The 17,686-nt window shown below is 40.8% G+C and overlaps 1 protein-coding gene across 3 annotated transcripts in view; it reads right to left on the bottom strand.

Annotated features, from left to right (window-relative positions):
* Positions 1 to 11,570, bottom strand: part of papss1 (3'-phosphoadenosine 5'-phosphosulfate synthase 1) — a 54,773-nt gene extending 43,203 nt beyond the window's left edge. For all 3 annotated transcript variants that reach the window (XM_062996250.1, XM_062996249.1, XM_062996251.1), the window contains exons 1-5: positions 11,417 to 11,570; positions 8,800 to 8,914; positions 6,420 to 6,655; positions 3,045 to 3,183; positions 2,639 to 2,757 (exon numbers count right to left, since the gene is read on the bottom strand). In XM_062996250.1, the coding sequence (XP_062852320.1) occupies positions 2,639 to 2,757; positions 3,045 to 3,183; positions 6,420 to 6,655; positions 8,800 to 8,914; positions 11,417 to 11,476 (669 nt within the window). In that variant the 5' untranslated portion in view covers positions 11,477 to 11,570. The remainder of the gene's footprint in view (positions 1 to 2,638; positions 2,758 to 3,044; positions 3,184 to 6,419; positions 6,656 to 8,799; positions 8,915 to 11,416) is intronic.
* Between the last annotated feature and the right edge of the window lie 6,116 nt (positions 11,571 to 17,686).

Here is a 17,686-nt window from a genome sequence, read left to right as displayed (position 1 = left end):
GTGACAGTGCTACCCACCGAGCCACCATGCCGCCAAGTGTGCTAGTATAACTAACAGCATGTTTTTCCCCCCTATATCTGTATCGTCTGTATAGTCTTTTGCCCACTGGTGACTAGGCAAAACTAACAGCCTACTCAGAGACTCACGAGAAAGTGACACACTGAATCATTTCCTAATGAATTCAAATATAATTGGATCATTACCCAGAGATTCACAGCCCTGGTTAATAAATGTGGGTTTATTCAATGCAATTCTTTCATTCAGAAACTTTCAGCATTTCCTAAGCAATAAACGTGTTTTCTTATTTTCTTGTTTCTTATTTACTGTGTACGATGGCACAAACGACAAACTACTTCAGAAAAACTGCTCAGATCTAGAATCCACTACACCAGAGGTCACTAACAGGCGGACCGCGGTCCGGATCCGGACCCAGAAGCTGTCCCATACGGACCCGGACCTACAGCCAAAACAGAAAGTTATGATTTGAAACCTGACGGAGCGCTTCTATTTTAACCGGCGCAGCTTTTGTAGTCTTTACGGTAGCGGTTTAGCGGATGAGAAAACGCACAGACCAATCACGTGACACCACTCAGCCAATCAAGTCTGTGCATTCCAGCCGGTAAACACTGCAACTCTACAGTGCAGACAGATGAGAGAGTTAGAGGCGAGTTACATGTGGAAAGACGGTGGAAAGAAAAAGAAAGATAGCGAATGTAGAAAAAACGAAGGGAGAGATACAGACGACCGTGCCGGAGAAAGTTGAGAAAAGACGAGTGAGACAGGAGACAAATAGCGCTCTCCAAAAAAGAAACGTGTACAGCGAAATTACAGCATTTAATAAGGTGGGGTGGTCCAGGTCCTCTCTGTGTGGAGTTTGCATGTTCTCCCCGTGTTCGCGTGGGTTTACTACAGGTGCTCCGGTTTCCTCCCACAGTACAAAGACGTGCAAGTGAGGTGATCTGGAGATACAAAATTGTCCATGACTGTATTCGATATAAACTTGTGACCTGATGAACCTTGTTTAATGAGTAACTACCGTTCCTGTCATGATGTAACCAACGTTAAAATCCTAATAAACAAACAGACATCTGATTTGACAGTCAGTTATTGATTACATGCAGATGTTGATACAACTACTAGGCTATTTATATATAATATATATCAATATATATGTTATATATATATATATCAATATACAGTATATGTTATATATATATATATATATATATATATATATATATATATATATATATATATATATATATATATATATATATATAGTTAAACATTCCGGACCTTTGCTTTAAGAAATTTTGTCTAACTGGACCTCTTTAAATTTTAGTTGAATACCCCTGCACTACACCTACAAATCTACAAGCGGTAAACGTGGCATCAGGAATGAAGGTTAAATGTTGTGTTCATTTAAATGCAAATGTCTCCACCTAGTGGTGAAAAAGTAACACAGACGATTGCACACTTATTGTCTGACAATTTTACTGATTAAAAATCGATTTGGCACAAAAATATGTCGAATTATGTGCAAGTCTTAAAATTAGGTCAAGACAAAGTTTATTTATTTATTTATTGTTTACTGAGTAACTGAGGACACATTACGAATAAGCCTCAGTAGTTACGTTTAGTTCATCTGTGGGTTGTTAATTAAAAGTTATCTCAGTGGTTAAGGTACTGGACTAGTAAACAGAAGGTTGCCGGATCAAGCCCCGCCACCACCAAGTCGCCACTGTTGGGTCCCTGAGCAAGGCCCTTAACCCTCAATTGCTCATCGTGTTCAGCTTATTGTGTAAGTCGCTTTGGATAAAAGCATCCGCTAAATCCTGTATATGTAAATTACTACTATTATTATTATTAACCATTAATTTTCATGTTTTACTATCACTATATCCTTGTCAGGATTATGGTGGGTCCGGTTTCCCTGGAATTACTGGGTGAATCGGGTGAATATTTATTTATTTGGGTTTTAACGCCATGTTTAACACTTCGGTGTCATGTAATGGCAAAACAGGTATTACGTTACTGTCTTTTTTTTTTTTTACCTTGTCTTTATATTTCGGTCCAGAATTGGCTGAATAGCACACCCTGGACAAGACGCCAATCCATCCCGGGGCCTCAGCCACCCCCTTCAGACACAGCCAATCGTGTCTGTATGCAGATGCCTGACTTGACGATAGTATCATCAGGGATTTGAGTCCTGGAACCCAGTGGTGGTGCGCTAGTAAAATTTGAGTGCTGTGCCACCTGAACGCCTATTTAAAATAATAATAGTTTATAATATTTATCATTTATGCGCATTTACAAGTGGTGGCATTATGTTTACATTTACATTTTCAGCATATAGCAGACGCCTTTATCCAAAGCGACTTACAGTACTGTTACAGTATACAATCTGAGTAATTGAGGGTTAGGGCCCAACAGCAACAACCTGGCAGTGGTGAGGCTTGAACCAGCGACCTTTTGATTATTAGTCCTGTACCCTAACCACTAGGCTTTGGCTTGCCCTTTATGTAAGCATACCACATTTCTATTGGTACCCCGGTGAAAGATACTACATTACAGATAGTATCAATGATTAAGACACTACGTACATTACAGATGAGTTAGAAGGTTTGTGTGAGCTCACCCTCTCCTGCAGGAGGTCCAGTAGCTGCTGAATACAATCGTTCACGCTGCACGAGTCGGTCTTCAGTACCAGCTCTGGAGCTTCTGGCTTTTCATACTCTGAATCGATCCCTGTGAATCCTACAGACACACAGCACAGACATGTAATAACGCAACACTGTTCAAGCGAGCTGCCCCAGAGGTGATGAGACAGCCCTCTTCTGGAGCGGGCCACACATTTGGAAGAACATTTCCACACATCTTAATCAATGCTTGATCATGCATCTATGGGATGAGCTGGACAAACATGCTGTCCCCACCTAGCAATGTACAGGACTTAAAGGATCTGTCATCTAGTTAACGTCTAAAATCGCCTAAATGGGTCAGAGCTGTTTTGGCAGGTTCATAACATGTTATGTGTCATTTACCTCGGATCTCTCCAGCCCTGGCTCGCTTATAAAGGCCCTTGACATCTCTCTGCTCACACACATCCAACGGTGCATCCACAAACACCTCGAAAAACGGGAGACCTGCTGCCTCATGGATCTTCCTGGCATTGAGCCGGTCCTGTACAAGAAAACAAGAGCATCACTGTAACAGCAACGTAACCACAGTGACAGTGTAGATCCAGTAATCATGATCCAAGTCTTCTAACCAATTTATACTGTTAATATTATGGCTGCAACGGAACATGTTATATATACAGGAATCAGAGTCTGTTTGTTGAATTTTTAACACCATGTCAGCTGCTATGGCTATTATCACGGCTAAATAAAAGATTCCATTTTAAAAAGTGGGGGTCGATATGTTTCTTTATTACAATTCATAAAAAGACTTTATATGGATTAGTGTCAAACTCATTTTCACAGAGGGCCACATCTGCATTATGGTGGCCCTCAAAGGGCCGATTGTAACGTATCCTGCTGTGATTGCAGTCAGCCTTTAAGGTCTTGAACAATGTGTTGTTTTTCTTGGAGGCTAAATTCTGTTTAGTGTCAAAATGCCAAATTTATCCTGTATATTAATAATGTATATCTACATTTATATTGTACTCCTTTACCACAGACACGGCCTCATAACACAAGAGACGTACCGGTTTCTCTTCTTGAAGCACAAACTTGTTTTCACTTTCCCATCTTTCACTAAATTTCCTCCTTCTGCTTCAATTTTGTCTTCTTGGACATTTTGGGATGATGTGTAAATATTTCTCAACAGCACTTTTTGGAAAACTGCATCAGTTAAACGCTGAAAAAACGGCCATCTAGTGGCGGGATGCGGTCACTTTGCAGGTCACAAAATCGGCATGCATTGTGGGAGATGCAGTTTATGTTCGATTTTACAGTTTATTTTAATACAATCATACGTCTTTTAAGCTCTCTTTAAGCCACATAAAATGACGTGGCAGGCCGGATTTGGGCAGCGGTCTCCAAACACCGGGCCAGTACCAGTCCGTGGGTCATTTATTACCGGACCGCAGAGAAAGAATAAATAATTAGAGATAGCTAGAAAAGCAGTTTTCACTATTATTGTCTCTTGTCACTTCTAGATGGGAGCAGTGTCTCGTTGAAGCGGAAAAAGCTCATTTTCAATCATTAGTGAGAAGTGTTGTTCAATCCTCCCGCCCCCGCCGGTCTGTGAAATTATATCTTATATGAAACCGGTCCGTGGTGCAAAAAAGGTTGGGGGCCGCTGGATTAGGGTGTTGTTTGGGTAACTGTGAAGGTGCAGAATTTGTTTCATCTCTTATATGGCATTTTAAAGTCCTATAGCTTCTAAGAATTTAAGCAAATGAATCAGAGTAACTTTAATTCAAGGTAATCAATGTTATCAGCAACACTTTTAACATCCAGTTGCAATCAGGTTCATATTTTAAGAACCGAAGAGAGTAGCGAGCATCTATTTGTTTTAACTGAGTAAATAATTCAGAACTTCATATTATCTGTTTTTGGAGGTTTTACTTTCTGGTGATTTTGCATCATTTGCAGCAATAAAAAAACATCCTGTGACTTACAATGGTGATTGGCTAAAGGCGCAATGATTAATAAACAACCATTATTGATAAAACATTTTAAAAAAACAATTAAAGAAAAACAGAGAAAGACTGAAATGTAATAAACTGTTAATAAAATCTGAATGAATGTCTGTAGGGAACATTTGACTCTTAAGGCTAGTCGGGAACAATCAATCAGCCAAACGCTCTTCACAGGTTATAATGCGCTGAAAAACCATTAGCACAACACTGAATGTTGCCTGGAGATCCAGAGGTCTCACGTTTCATGCCTACCAAAGCGCAAACCGGACCTCTGACACACTGACCCACGTTTTCTATTTTTATTATAATGAACAAAGCATAAATAAAAGCTGCATGTACTTTTAAATAATGCCACCCAACATCTAAAGACAAGCTTTGTACTGTAACAAACCAAACACAACGTTTTGCTCTGTGATTGAACTTCTGTGGTTTTTAAGTGCCGAAAGGTTTTGAACTTCAGAGTCAGTTCAGTAACATAAACACAGGAGTCTGATCAGGATCAAGCTTTATGATTCAGTGCTCCTGATATCACTGACTGTATCTGAGCGCTATGTTTTTGTTTATTAGGATTTTAACGTCATGTTTTACACTTTCTATTCATGACAGGATGATAGTTACTGGTTACACATGATTCATCAGTGTTCAAGTTCAATGTCAAACACACTCATGGACAATTTTGTATCTCCAAATGACCAAACTTAAACATCTTTGTACTCTAGGAGGAAACCGGAGCTCCAGGAGGAAATCCATGCAGACACAGGGAGAACATGCAAACTCCACACAGAAGGAAGCCGGACTGCTCCTCCCGTGTGTTATGTTTTAAAATCCATGGAGGAGTGTTCACAGTCTGAATCTGCTTCTACATGACTGGACCAGCCACCATGTCCTTCCTTAAACTAGTACAGTGGAACCCTTATTTAACGGACATAATCTGGAAAGCCAAACATTCAGTCCAACTGTTTAAAATTCCCGTGAGAAGCGAACCAAGACCAGTAGTTCACGTCTCTCTGTTTACATGAGTGAGACGCTTTATTTTGTCGGGAGGCTCGCTCTGTTCTCGCCTTTTTCTCTGTGTTTTATGCTTCATTTTTGTAAGTTCTAGTGCTTAGTTCTGCACCAGTGCTGCTCCAGTAGCCACCAGCAGAGCTTCAGAATCAGAATAATAGAAACTCTAGAGTCCCCACTATACGATAACGGCAAAAAAAGAAAAAAAAACATCTCCACCACACAAGGTAAATGAAATTTCTCCCCAGTAGTGCAGTACAGCAATTTTAATATTTATTTACAGCTTTTACATGACATATTTACATATTTATGTATGTTGTTTATTTTACTGGTGATCATATGTGCATGTTTAGCACTTCTGTGGACCTTAGTGCTGTGTTTTCATGTATTTTCACACCCCCTGATAAAAAAAACCTTGCCGTTTCGGACAATCCCATTTTACGGACCAGAGCTCCCCCCCTTTTAGTCCGTTAAATCAAGGTTCCACTGTATTTGATAAAGAGCACCAGGGATGCAAATTTTGCTTGTTTCTTTATAACTGATACCCAACCATTGTTGGTCAGATTATAGATCCACATCAAAATATAAAAGATATCAAGATTTTACTGCTCATTATATAAATGCAGCCAGCCTGTTGGGTTGAAAGGGGTTTAAAGAGCCACCGCTAGCCAATCTCTTTAGCTTGGTGTTTAATTACGATCTTTCAAAACAAATCTAAATCACTCTTCCCTCACACAACACCTCCACGCCCCCCATCCTCTCTTACCCTGCTGTATGGAGAGATGAAGCTGGCGATGCAGACAAGACCAGCGTCTGCAAACAGCTTGGCCACCTCAGCGATACGGCGGATGTTCTCCTCGCGGTCCTCAGGGCTGAAGCCCAGGTTTTTGTTCAGGCCCTGCCTGATATTGTCGCCATCCAGGGTGTAGCAGGGGATGCCGTGGCACACCAGGTGCTCCTCCAGAGCCATGCTCACCGTTGTTTTACCTGCTCCAGACAGACCTGTGGGGAAAAGAAGCCAAATACATTTACTGCCTGGACAATAATAATAATGGACAACAAGGTATAGTTTACCAGTAACAGAAATTACACTTGTTCAAGTCTAATGCATCATCAGAAATAATTAGAACCACAGGAGTTATAGTTAAAAACTTAAAATAGTTTGCTGTCTATTAGCAAGATGAACAAAACACTTGCCAAATAAGCATACCCCGATTAGGCATAACATTATGACTGCCTTCCTAATATTGCCCGTCGAGGCATGGACTCCACTAGACCCCTGAAGGTATGCTGTGGTATCTGGCACCAAGATGTCAGCAGCAGATCCTTTAACTCCTGTAAGTTGTGAGGTGGGGCCTCCATGGATCAGACTTGTTTGTCCAGCACATCCCACAGATGCTCGACTGGATTAAGATCTGAGGAATTTAGAGGCCAAGTCAACACCTCAAACTCGTCGTTGTGCTCCTCAGACCGTTCCTGAAGCATTTTTGCTTTGTGGCAGGGCGCATCATCCTGCTGAAATAGGCCACAGCCATCAGGGAACCGTCTCCATGAAAGGGTGAACATGGTCTGCAACAATGCTTAGGTAGGTGCTACGTGTCAAAGTAACATCCACATGGATGGCAGGACCCGAGGTTTCCCAGCAGAACGTCGCCCAAAGCCGCCGGCTTGCCTTCTTCCCATAGTGCATCCTGGTGCCGTGTGTTCCATAGCTAAGCGACGCACACGCACCCGGCCATCCACGTGATGTCAAAGAAAACGTGATTCATCAGACCAGGCCACCTTCTTCCATTGCTCCGTGGTCCAGTTCCGATGCTCATGTGGCACGATGACTAAGTGGGTAGCACTGTCACAACACAGCGAGAAGGTCCTGGGTTTAATTCCCTTGTGGAATGGTCCTGGCTCTTTCTGTACGGTGTTTGCATGTTCTCCCCATGTCTGCGTGGGTTTCCTACTGGAGCTCCAGTTACAGTTCAAAGACGTGCAAGTTAGGGAAATTGTCTGTGACTGTGTTTGATATTGAACTTGAACTAATTAATGTCTAAACTGTCTAACCTGTTCTGTCATGAATGGAACCAAAGTGTAAAACATAAAGTAAAATACTGATGACTAGGGATGTAACGATGCACCACAAGACAGTTAAAAATCGATTCACATGTGTAACGATTCAAATCGGTTTACATGTATAACGATATTCACTTTAAACAGCAGAGGGCACCGACGCTATTCACCTTGCCTGGTTGACGTCACTACAGGGTTGCCAGGTTCGGAATTTTCAAGCCAAATTTATTTATGTGAGGATACTTTCTTTATTTGTATTATTCATTTATTTATTTAATGTGGGATTTAATTCATTTCAGTTTTTTTTTACACAAAAGGAGAAACGTGCAGCATTGTTTTGCATAGTTTGTACCTACCTCAGAAATCAAAGGACATTCATTATTTAGATAAATAAAATATAAGCACAAATACAGTATTTTATTTTTTTAAGACAAATAATAAAAGGAAACTTTGTCATAATTTGTCTTCAATTTCATTTTGTTTAAAAAAAAAAACCCAGTATCGTATTGTTAAATCCCTACTAATAAGTGATAGCTCAGTGGTTAAGGTACTGGACTAGTAAACAGAAGGTTGCCGGTTCAAGCCCCACCACCACCAAGTGTCCACTGTTGGGTCCCTGAGCAAGGCCCTTAACCCTCAATTGCTCATCGTGTTCAGCTCGTTGTGTAAGTCGCTTTGGATAAAAGCATCTGCTAAATGCTGAAAATGTAAATGTAAATGTAATAAATAAATAAATGCAACTGTGCAAAGGTTATCAAACATTCAACATTTTATTGTTTTTAATACGTAATGCTAAATTACATTCAGCAATTACATTAAAACTGTGCAATATAAATGTTTGTTCCTGATATGGCATGTGTTGAATTATATTCATTAAGAAAAACAACACAATATACAATAGGACCAGGAATTTCCAAACGGTATCCAATACTTTGATTGAGGTCAATTCTCAGTTTCACAATTTAAAATGAAGGATGTTTTGGACTAGCTGACATGGCAACCCTGCTCTAAACCCGAAAACTGAACACTGAACTGAAATTTTGAAAGCAGAAGCATATTTATGGTTTGGATCTGAACTGCAGTACCTGTAAGCCACACCGTGCATCCACGGAAGCCTCCTCTTGTTCCGACAGCCTGACCACGCTTGTTTCGGCTAACGTGATGAGCTTGGTAGGTGACATTCGTAGCTCTTTGCATCCCCTGGAAAAGACATTTTATTTAAACAGTGTTTAACACGTCACTTTGAGTTCGCAGGTATGATTTCATGATTACATTTAAGCACATTGACACAATAAATATGGACACTGAGAGGCGTATTTTTATGATTCCTATGTGTTAGGTTTTTTACTTAAAGTCACTCAAAGTTCCTTGAGCTAACACAAAGAACTTAACCAGGAGAAGAATCCTTCGTTGAATCTCGTACGAGAATAGAACTCAGACAAAACACCAAGTCAAAGTATGAATGCCTTAGTTTATTTAAAGAAGAGAGAGAGAGAGAGAGAGAGAGAGAGAGAGAGAGAGTGGGGGGGGGGGCAGTTGTAGCCTAACGGTTAAGGTTCTGGACTAGTAATCAGGAGGTTGCCAGTTCGAGCCCCACCACAACCACGTTGCCACGGTTGGGCCCTTCAGCAAGGCTGTTTACCCTCAATTGCTTAGACTGTATACCGTCACAACTGTGAGTTGCTTTGGATAAAAGCGTCTGCTAAATGCTGCAAGTGTAAGTGTGTGTGTGTGTGTGTGTGTGTGTAAGTGTATGTGTGTATATGTGTGTGTGTGTGTGTGTGTGTGTGTAAGTGTATGTGTGTATGTGTGTATATGTGTGTGTGTGTGTGTCTGTGTGTGTAAGTGTGTGTGTAAGTGTATGTGTGTATATGTGTGTGTGTGTGTGTGTGTGTGTGTAAGTGTATGTGTGTATGTGTGTATATGTGTGTGTGTGTGTGTCTGTGTGTGTAAGTGTGTGTGTAAGTGTGTGTAAGTGTGTGTGTAAGTGTGTGTGTAAGTGTGTGTGTAAGTGTGTGTAAGTGTGTGTGTAAGTGTGTGTGTAAGTGTGTGTGTAAGTGTGTGTAAGTGTGTGTGTAAGTGTGTGTGTCTGTGTGTGTAAGTGTGTGTGTAAGTGTGTGTGTCTGTGTGTGTGTCTGTGTGTGTAAGTGTGTGTGTAAGTGTGTGTAAGTGTGTGTGTAAGTGTGTGTGTCTGTGTGTGTGTGTGTGTGTGTGATGGCTAAACTACATGAGAAAGTTTCAGAGACAAGAAGAACAAAACCAGCCAAAACAACCTTCAGAACTGCATGCTCAGCACGTAAGCTGTGCAAAGTGGAGAAACACTAGGCCTGATACCATAAGTATATGGACAAAAGTGTAACTAACATCTAACAATATGATGGCTTTAAACCGTTCAAGTTTAACCCGTCATGCTGCAGATTTGGGGGGGGGAAAACAGCTTAGTTTAAAAGGATATTATAATATTTACAATTCTTGACTTTGATATTAATTATATGTATTTATTATTATCTTCGGCATTTAGCAGATGCTCTTATCCAGAGCGACTTACAGAAGTGCTTCCATAGTGAACATTACCTTACTATAATTTAAGTAAACAACAGTCCAAGAACACAAATCTGCTCGAACCCTCTGTTTTTGGCAAGAAATAAATAAGTGTTAGTAAGTACAAGTCAGCTTAAGAGCTTAGTAAAGAGGTGATGAAGGTTTTTAATCGTTTTTTAAAGACTTTAAACTGCTTTCATGCTGTTCTTTAATGGTCAGGACCCCCACAGAGCAGGTATTATTTAGGTGGTGGATCATTCTCAGCACTGCAGTGACACTGACATGGTGGTGGTGTGTTAGTGTGTGTTGTGCTGGTATGAGTGGATAAGACACAGCAGCGCTGCTGGAGTTTTTAAACAACTCGCTGTCACTGCGGAACTGAGAATCGTCCACCAACCAAAAATATATCCAGCCAACAGCGTCCCGTGGGCAGCGTCCTGTGACCGCTGATGGCTACAAGATGACCGACTCAAACAGCAGCAATAGATGAGCGATCGTCTCTGACTTTACATCTACAAGCTGGACCAACTGGGTAGGATTGTCTAATAGAGTGGACAGTGAGTGGCCACGGTATTTAATAACTCCAGCAGCGCTGCTGTGTCTGATCCACACATACCAGCACAACACACACTAACACACCACCACCATGTCAGTGTCACTGCAGTGCTGAGAATGATCCAGCACCTAAATAATACAGTTTATCTTCTTTTGCTTGTTAAACTACTGGAGGCCAATAATTTCCCTCAGGATAAATAAATTATCTATTTATCTGTAAGTGCTGAATAGCCAGTAAACCTAATAAACTGTAAACGTGCTATTACTGAAAGAACTGTAATAGTGTGTAGGATATTTTTTTTTTATTACTAATTATTGTCAGTACAATATTTACTGCACTTTAATTCATTGAAAATTGTAAAACTAATAAACAAATCCAAATGAATTACTACAACACCTACTTACAGTAACTTACAGTAGCGATGTAACACTGGCCGCGTCTTAAACCGCATCCTAACGCACTAGGTAGTGTGCTAAAGAGGCAGCGAGGCTGTTAGTCATGTAGCTGATGTAGTAAACACTATGTAGTGCGTAGTGTGCGGTTTAGGACGCTGCTAGAGTTCCAAGCTTGTGTGCTGTAACGCTAACGTCAGCTTCGTTGCTCACCCAGTTTTCGGAGGCGTTACTCAGTTTCGGTTTCTTGTGCTGGTTGCCTGAAGTCTCCATATCCAGTATTTAAAAACGTTCTGGTGGAAACCAATAAACAATAAAAATCAAAACCGTGTCAAGAACCGGGTTGCTAGGGAATGGATAGCGAACGCCAGCTCACACCGGAAGTAGGCAGCAACGGTGTAGACTCCTCGGAGACGGAGGTGACGAACAAGTCTGCTTCAAAACCACGCCCACCTCAGCTCATCACGTGGTCTGGGTGCAGGACTAGTACAACTGTTGGGTTGCTTGTTCCAGTCCAACCATTACCATGTTGTTACCAGGGGGGTAGCACTGTCGCCTCACAGCTAGAAGGTCCTGGGTTCGATACCCAGATGGAGCGGTCCAAGTCATTTCTGTGTGGAGTTTGCATGTTCTCCCCGTGTCTGCGTGGGGAGCTCCGGTTTCCTCCCACAGTCCAAAGACGTGCAAGTGAGGTGATCTGGAGATACAAAAGTGTCCATGGCTGTGTTTGATATTAAAACTTGAATAATGAGTAACTACCGTTCCTGTCATGAATGTAACCAAAGTGCAAAACATGATGTTAAAATTCTAATAAATAAACTTATAAATAAATGAATACTGTTGGGCCCTGAAATGAGGCCCTCAGCCATCAGGTGGATGGATTGTACTTAACCTGGTTACAACTGTATGTCGCTTTGGATAAAAGTGCCCACTAAACTACATAAAAATATCTAAGGACCCCTCGTGAGCAAACACACAGTTAATAAATAAGTAAATTAATAAATAAATCATGAATCCCTACAAAAAATAATTACATTGTTGTGTTTTACAACTGCTTTATCTGGGTCAGGGTTAAGGTGAGTCTGAAATATCAGTAAGATACCACTTCCAATTTCAGCAATTAATTATTTTATTTATTTATTTTTTGCAACCACAACCATTTTAATGAAATTATCTAATTGTGTTAGGAAAAAGACAGTTGTTATTTCTGTTTCTTAATTAAAGTTTGCTGGAAGTGCATGCTGCTGTTCAGTTCCTAGCACCTGTATGATACGAATTAAAAAGTGCAGTCTGTGTCCATGTTCATCCTTCTCATTTCCAACAGGAGTGTCGATCTATCAGATAATTAGGATAATAATGATAATCTAGGGCAAATACAACTCCTTTATTTGTCATATATACTGTACATATCGCATATCCCAGATATCGCATATCCCAGCTGGTTTGGAAGCTGAGCACAGGGTCAGCCATTGTGTTGTGCCCCTTGCGCAAGGGCCCAACAGTGGTTGCATGGCAGAGCCAGGATTCAAACCCACAACCGTCATATTAATAGCCAAAAGCACTACCCACTCTAGGCTTCCACTGTCTCTTGACAATAAAAAAGCTGCAACTGACAAAAGTGACCTTGTGCCCACGTATGTTTTGGGCACTAGAAGAAACTAAAGAAGAGGACATCTGTAGCCTAGTGGTTAAGGTACTGGTCCAGTAATTAGAAGGTTCCGCGCGGGTTAAGGCCCCATCACTGCCAGGTTGGCACTGTTGGGCCCTTGAGCAAGGCCCGTATTATTTATATTTAGCAATACTTGAGTATACGGTATGTTTGTTTGTTTGTTAGGTGCATCATTGTGCCTTCTAAGGAAGCTGAAAGTGTTGAGTTTACTTCAGAAGTGTAGAAAACATCAGCTAGTAAGTAATTGTGAAATGCTACATGAATTATTGCTGCAAACTGTAAGTTCAGTGATACTATATGCACAAAAGTATTGGGACACCTGACCATAACATTGTTGGACAATCTATTCCAAACCATAGGCGTTTATACTAATTTTTTTTTTGTAGCTTTTATATCAATCACTCATACTTTGGAATACTTTGAAGTATGTCTATTGGAATGTGTGTCCATTCATTTAGTGATGTCAGGCCTGGTTAGCAATCCAAGTTTAATTCATGCCAAGTGTTCATTTGGGTTGAGAACAGACAGCTAGAGCTACCTTTGACACAACTAGTCAAACCGTGTCTTTATAGATCTTGCTTTGTGCTCAGGTGCATAATCACGCTAAACGAGAAAAAGGACTTCGCAAAATTGTTGCCACAATGTTAAAAATTTATTTACCTTATTTAATTCTTATACACCTAGCAATGAATGTAACAGAAGTGACTAATTATTAGGAGTGGTGTCCACATAGTTTTGCCCTCATGAATATGTATAAATTATTTATTTCTGTGTTTCAAAGGCACCATAACCAAGAAAAAGAAAGGAGCATGGGCCGTCCTCCGACGAGCATGGAAAGCTGTAAAACGTACTTTCAGCCGTACTGGACGCACCAAGATTTCACCTGCTGATTAACATCTTTCAGTTTAATGCGCTGTGATTCTGATTCAAATAAAGAAAGCAATAAAAAAATTGGGTTTGCTGTGAATTGTGATTGTCATGTGAAACTACAAAGTATCATTGCAGCTTTTTTATTTGGCAAATAAAATTAGGCATATAAGCATGTCATAAGTGTTGGGCAAAACTTTTACCATGTGCTGTGTTTAGAGGAGTTAATGTTCCAGCTTGTCTGTGGGACAAAAACGGGCATAAATTCTCTGTGCTAAAAGCAAAATGAGTTCTAGAGTTCTTTACCAGAGGTGCTAATAATTGTGGCAGAGACTGTACAAGCAAACTGGTTTATATATTTAACTTTTATTTAAGTGTAAAAATAAAGGAGCTGATTCATTTAATAATTATACTTTCAAACCTCATCGCTCAAGCAAAAGGACAAAGAGGGAGCAATAAGGTACATTATGAATTTTACCATTACTGAATGCATGATGCCCTTTTTTTTACACTTGTAACTCTAAGTGGATGTGTGTTTTTGAGGTCTGGATAGGGTAAATCATGATTCTTTTCATGGCCTGATCCCCTATAATGTTGTAGTCTGCAGGAATTCTGCTCTTCATGAGAGTTCCAGTACCTGCCAACCCTTTCTCCATCAGGGTGTCCAGGGGATTGAAAGTTGTAAAGAACCTTTCCAAAACAGGTGGGTTCCTCTGGGAACAGTCTCTGGCAAATGAAGGACAGCTTGTTCTCCAATGCCCCATCCTTCTGTGACTCTAAATGTGGTCTTACCCTGGTAAACAACAAAATCTAAGACCATGCCACTTGGTGTGGCCAAGAAAAACACCTTCGATCCAGTAGGGTATGGTTTGGCGTGTACATACTGGCAAATTGGGCAGCAATCAGTAAATGGAATCATTCTTGCCTCACTTTGTCCAGAAGAGACCTGACTTTCCACAAGAGGTCTGCTTTTGTCCTCACTGGAAATATGAAGGTTATTGACAATCTTACTGGAATTCCTTTGTTTATAGAATCAATTTTTGGTCATGAATTCTACCACTATTTAAACTCTGGTGTTAGCATCTGCATATTTGGATACCCAAGACAGGCCATGTAGACAGAACTGCCAAAGAATATCTACAAATTTTTAGGATTGGTATTTAGTGCTGCTTCAGACACGAGGACTTCACGTTGGTTTGTGCACATAGCCATTTCACACACCGTCATCAATATACTGTTCAAAATAATTAATTGGGGTCCAGTTTTGGCATGTTATGGCATCATTATTCTGAACAGGAATAGGAGGATTCAGGGTTAAATTTTAAAAAAATAATAAAAGTAGAATATTAGTTTCTCTCACAGTCATCTTTACAACAAATTAGCAAAATAAATCTTCTGTGACTTAAATAATGTAAGTAAAAATGTATATGTGTAAATGTAAATGGTAATATAGTACCTTGAGAATACAAAGTCAATGTGTACATTGTAGTCCTGACCCAGAGTGGACGGTAACTGGATGTGGACGGTTCTACTTGCTCTGACTTTTCTGCCTCTGTTTGTCCTATCTTAATTTCATCATCTGCCTCAAACACCTTGTTCTTCCTCATCAGACAACTAAGTATCTGAGTTTTCATCAACAATCTGCAGTAAAATTCTCTCTGCCTTTGACAGTGAATCCCTTCCATTTCAGTTGGAAAAACTTAAGAACAAAATTGAGGTAATCAATACAAATGTCCACTGTGGAGGACATTTTTTAAACACTCTCCTATCATGGTAAAATATAGATTTATTACTTTAGAAAATGGTTTAAAGTGTTATTGAGAGATTTTTAAGACAAAATGTGCTCAGTTAGAATTATTAAGCATTTACCTTTCTTCTTTCAATAAAAGGTGCTTGTGTTGATGGACGCCATATTTTTAAAGAGCAAGAGTCAGTTCCCCAAACCCCACTCCCATCAATTTGGTATCATTTAAAAGTTCTAAATGTCCTCTTTAAAGAACAAAAAGAGTTAACCCAGTAGTATGCATGGTGTGGGTGATATTCAAGTTTAAATATGTCCTCTAGAAAGGACAAAATTGAACTGCTGGTAGTCAGGAGGATATATAGGTGCAAGTTCTGCTGAGCTGTATGATGGTACATTCGGTAGACTGTCTTTGATTCCTCATACTGTATGGATTTTTCAAATACTGCCATACCGTAGCACAGCTGTAGGCTTGAATAGGCATCAACTCATATAATATTGTTCGCCACTAAAAGCACTATGGAGCGCCGTGCAGATTAGATACAGCTAACGAGTTAGCCAGGTAGCGTTAGCACGAGGTGTCCTCAATATGATGGGGAAAAAATAAACAAAAACAGAGAGAGGATGAAGAGAGGAAGACCAAAGATGCACCGGAAGAACCTGCTAAAGAAATGAGGCGTGTCTGCAGTTTAGAACAGACTAAAACACTATACTGTATACTGTATGGTTTGTCGAGCCACAGCTGCTGCAAACAACAACATTAGGAACGCAGTAACAATCTACATATGCAAGGACACGATTCTTATGTAGACAGTTGAGAAAGAAGCTTTCAGAGCAGTAATTAAAACACTATATTCCAGGTACAGTGTATCACAAAAGTGAGTACACCCCTCACATTTCTGCAAATATTTTATTAAATCTTTTCATGGGACAACACTATAGAAATAAAACATATAACTTAGAGTAGTCAGTGTACAACTTGTATAGCAGTGTAGATTTACTGTCTTCTGAAAATAACCTCAACACACAGCCATTAATGTCTAAATAGCTGGCAACATAAGTGAGTACACCCCACAGTGAACATGTCCAAATTGTGCCCAAAGTGTCAATATTTTGTGTGACCACCATTATTATCCAGCACTGCCTTAACCCTCCTGGGCATGGAATTCACCAGAGCTGCACAGGTTGCTACTGGAATCCTCTTCCACTCCTCCATGATGACATCACGGAGCTGGTGGATGTTAGACACCTTGAACTCCTCCACCTTCCACTTGAGGATGTGCCACAGGTGCTCAATTGGGTTTAGTCCATCACCTTTACCTTCAGCTTCCTCAGCAAGGCAGTTGTCATCTTGGAGGTTGTGTTTGGGGTCGTTATCCTGTTGGAAAACTGCCATGAGGCCCAGTTTTCGAAGGGAGGGGATCATGCTCTGTTTCAGAATGTCACAGTACATGTTGGAATTCATGTTTCCCTCAATGAACCGCAGCTCCCCAGTGCCAGCAACACTCATGCAGCCCAAGACCATGATGCTACCACCACCATGCTTGACTGTAGGCAAGATACAGTTGTCTTGGTACTTCTCACCAGGGCGCCGCCACACATGCTGGACACCATCTGAGCCAAACAAGTTTATCTTGGTCTTTGTCAGACCACAGGGCATTCCAGTAATTCATGTTCTTGGACTGCTTGTCTTCAGCAAACTGTTTGCAGGCTTTCTTGTGCGTCAGCTTCCTTCTGGGATGACGACCATGCAGACCGAGTTGATGCAGTGTGCGGCGTATGGTCTGAGCACTGACAGGCTGACCTCCCACGTCTTCAACCTCTGCAGCAATGCTGGCAGCACTCATGTGTCTGTTTTTTAAAGCCAACCTCTGGATATGACGCCGAACACGTGGACTCAACTTCTTTGGTCGACCCTGGCGAAGCCTGTTCCGAGTGGAACCTGTCCTGGAAAACCGCTGTATGACCTTGGCCACCATGCTGTAGCTCAGTTTCAGGGTGTTAGCAATCTTCTTATAGCCCAGGCCATCTTTGTGGAGAGCAACAATTCTATTTCTCACATCCTCAGAGAGTTCTTTGCCATGAGGTGCCATGTTGAATATCCAGTGGCCAGTATGAGAGAATTGTACCCAAAACACCAAATTTAACAGCCCTGCTCCCCATTTACACCTGGGACCTTGACACATGACACCAGGGAGGGACAACG

The sequence above is a fragment of the Trichomycterus rosablanca genome, chromosome 5 (assembly GCF_030014385.1).
Source record: "Trichomycterus rosablanca isolate fTriRos1 chromosome 5, fTriRos1.hap1, whole genome shotgun sequence".
Classification (NCBI taxonomy): Eukaryota; Metazoa; Chordata; class Actinopteri; order Siluriformes; family Trichomycteridae; genus Trichomycterus; species Trichomycterus rosablanca.
Note: the sequence above shows the minus strand (reverse complement) of the source record. Positions and strands in the feature narration are given on the sequence as shown.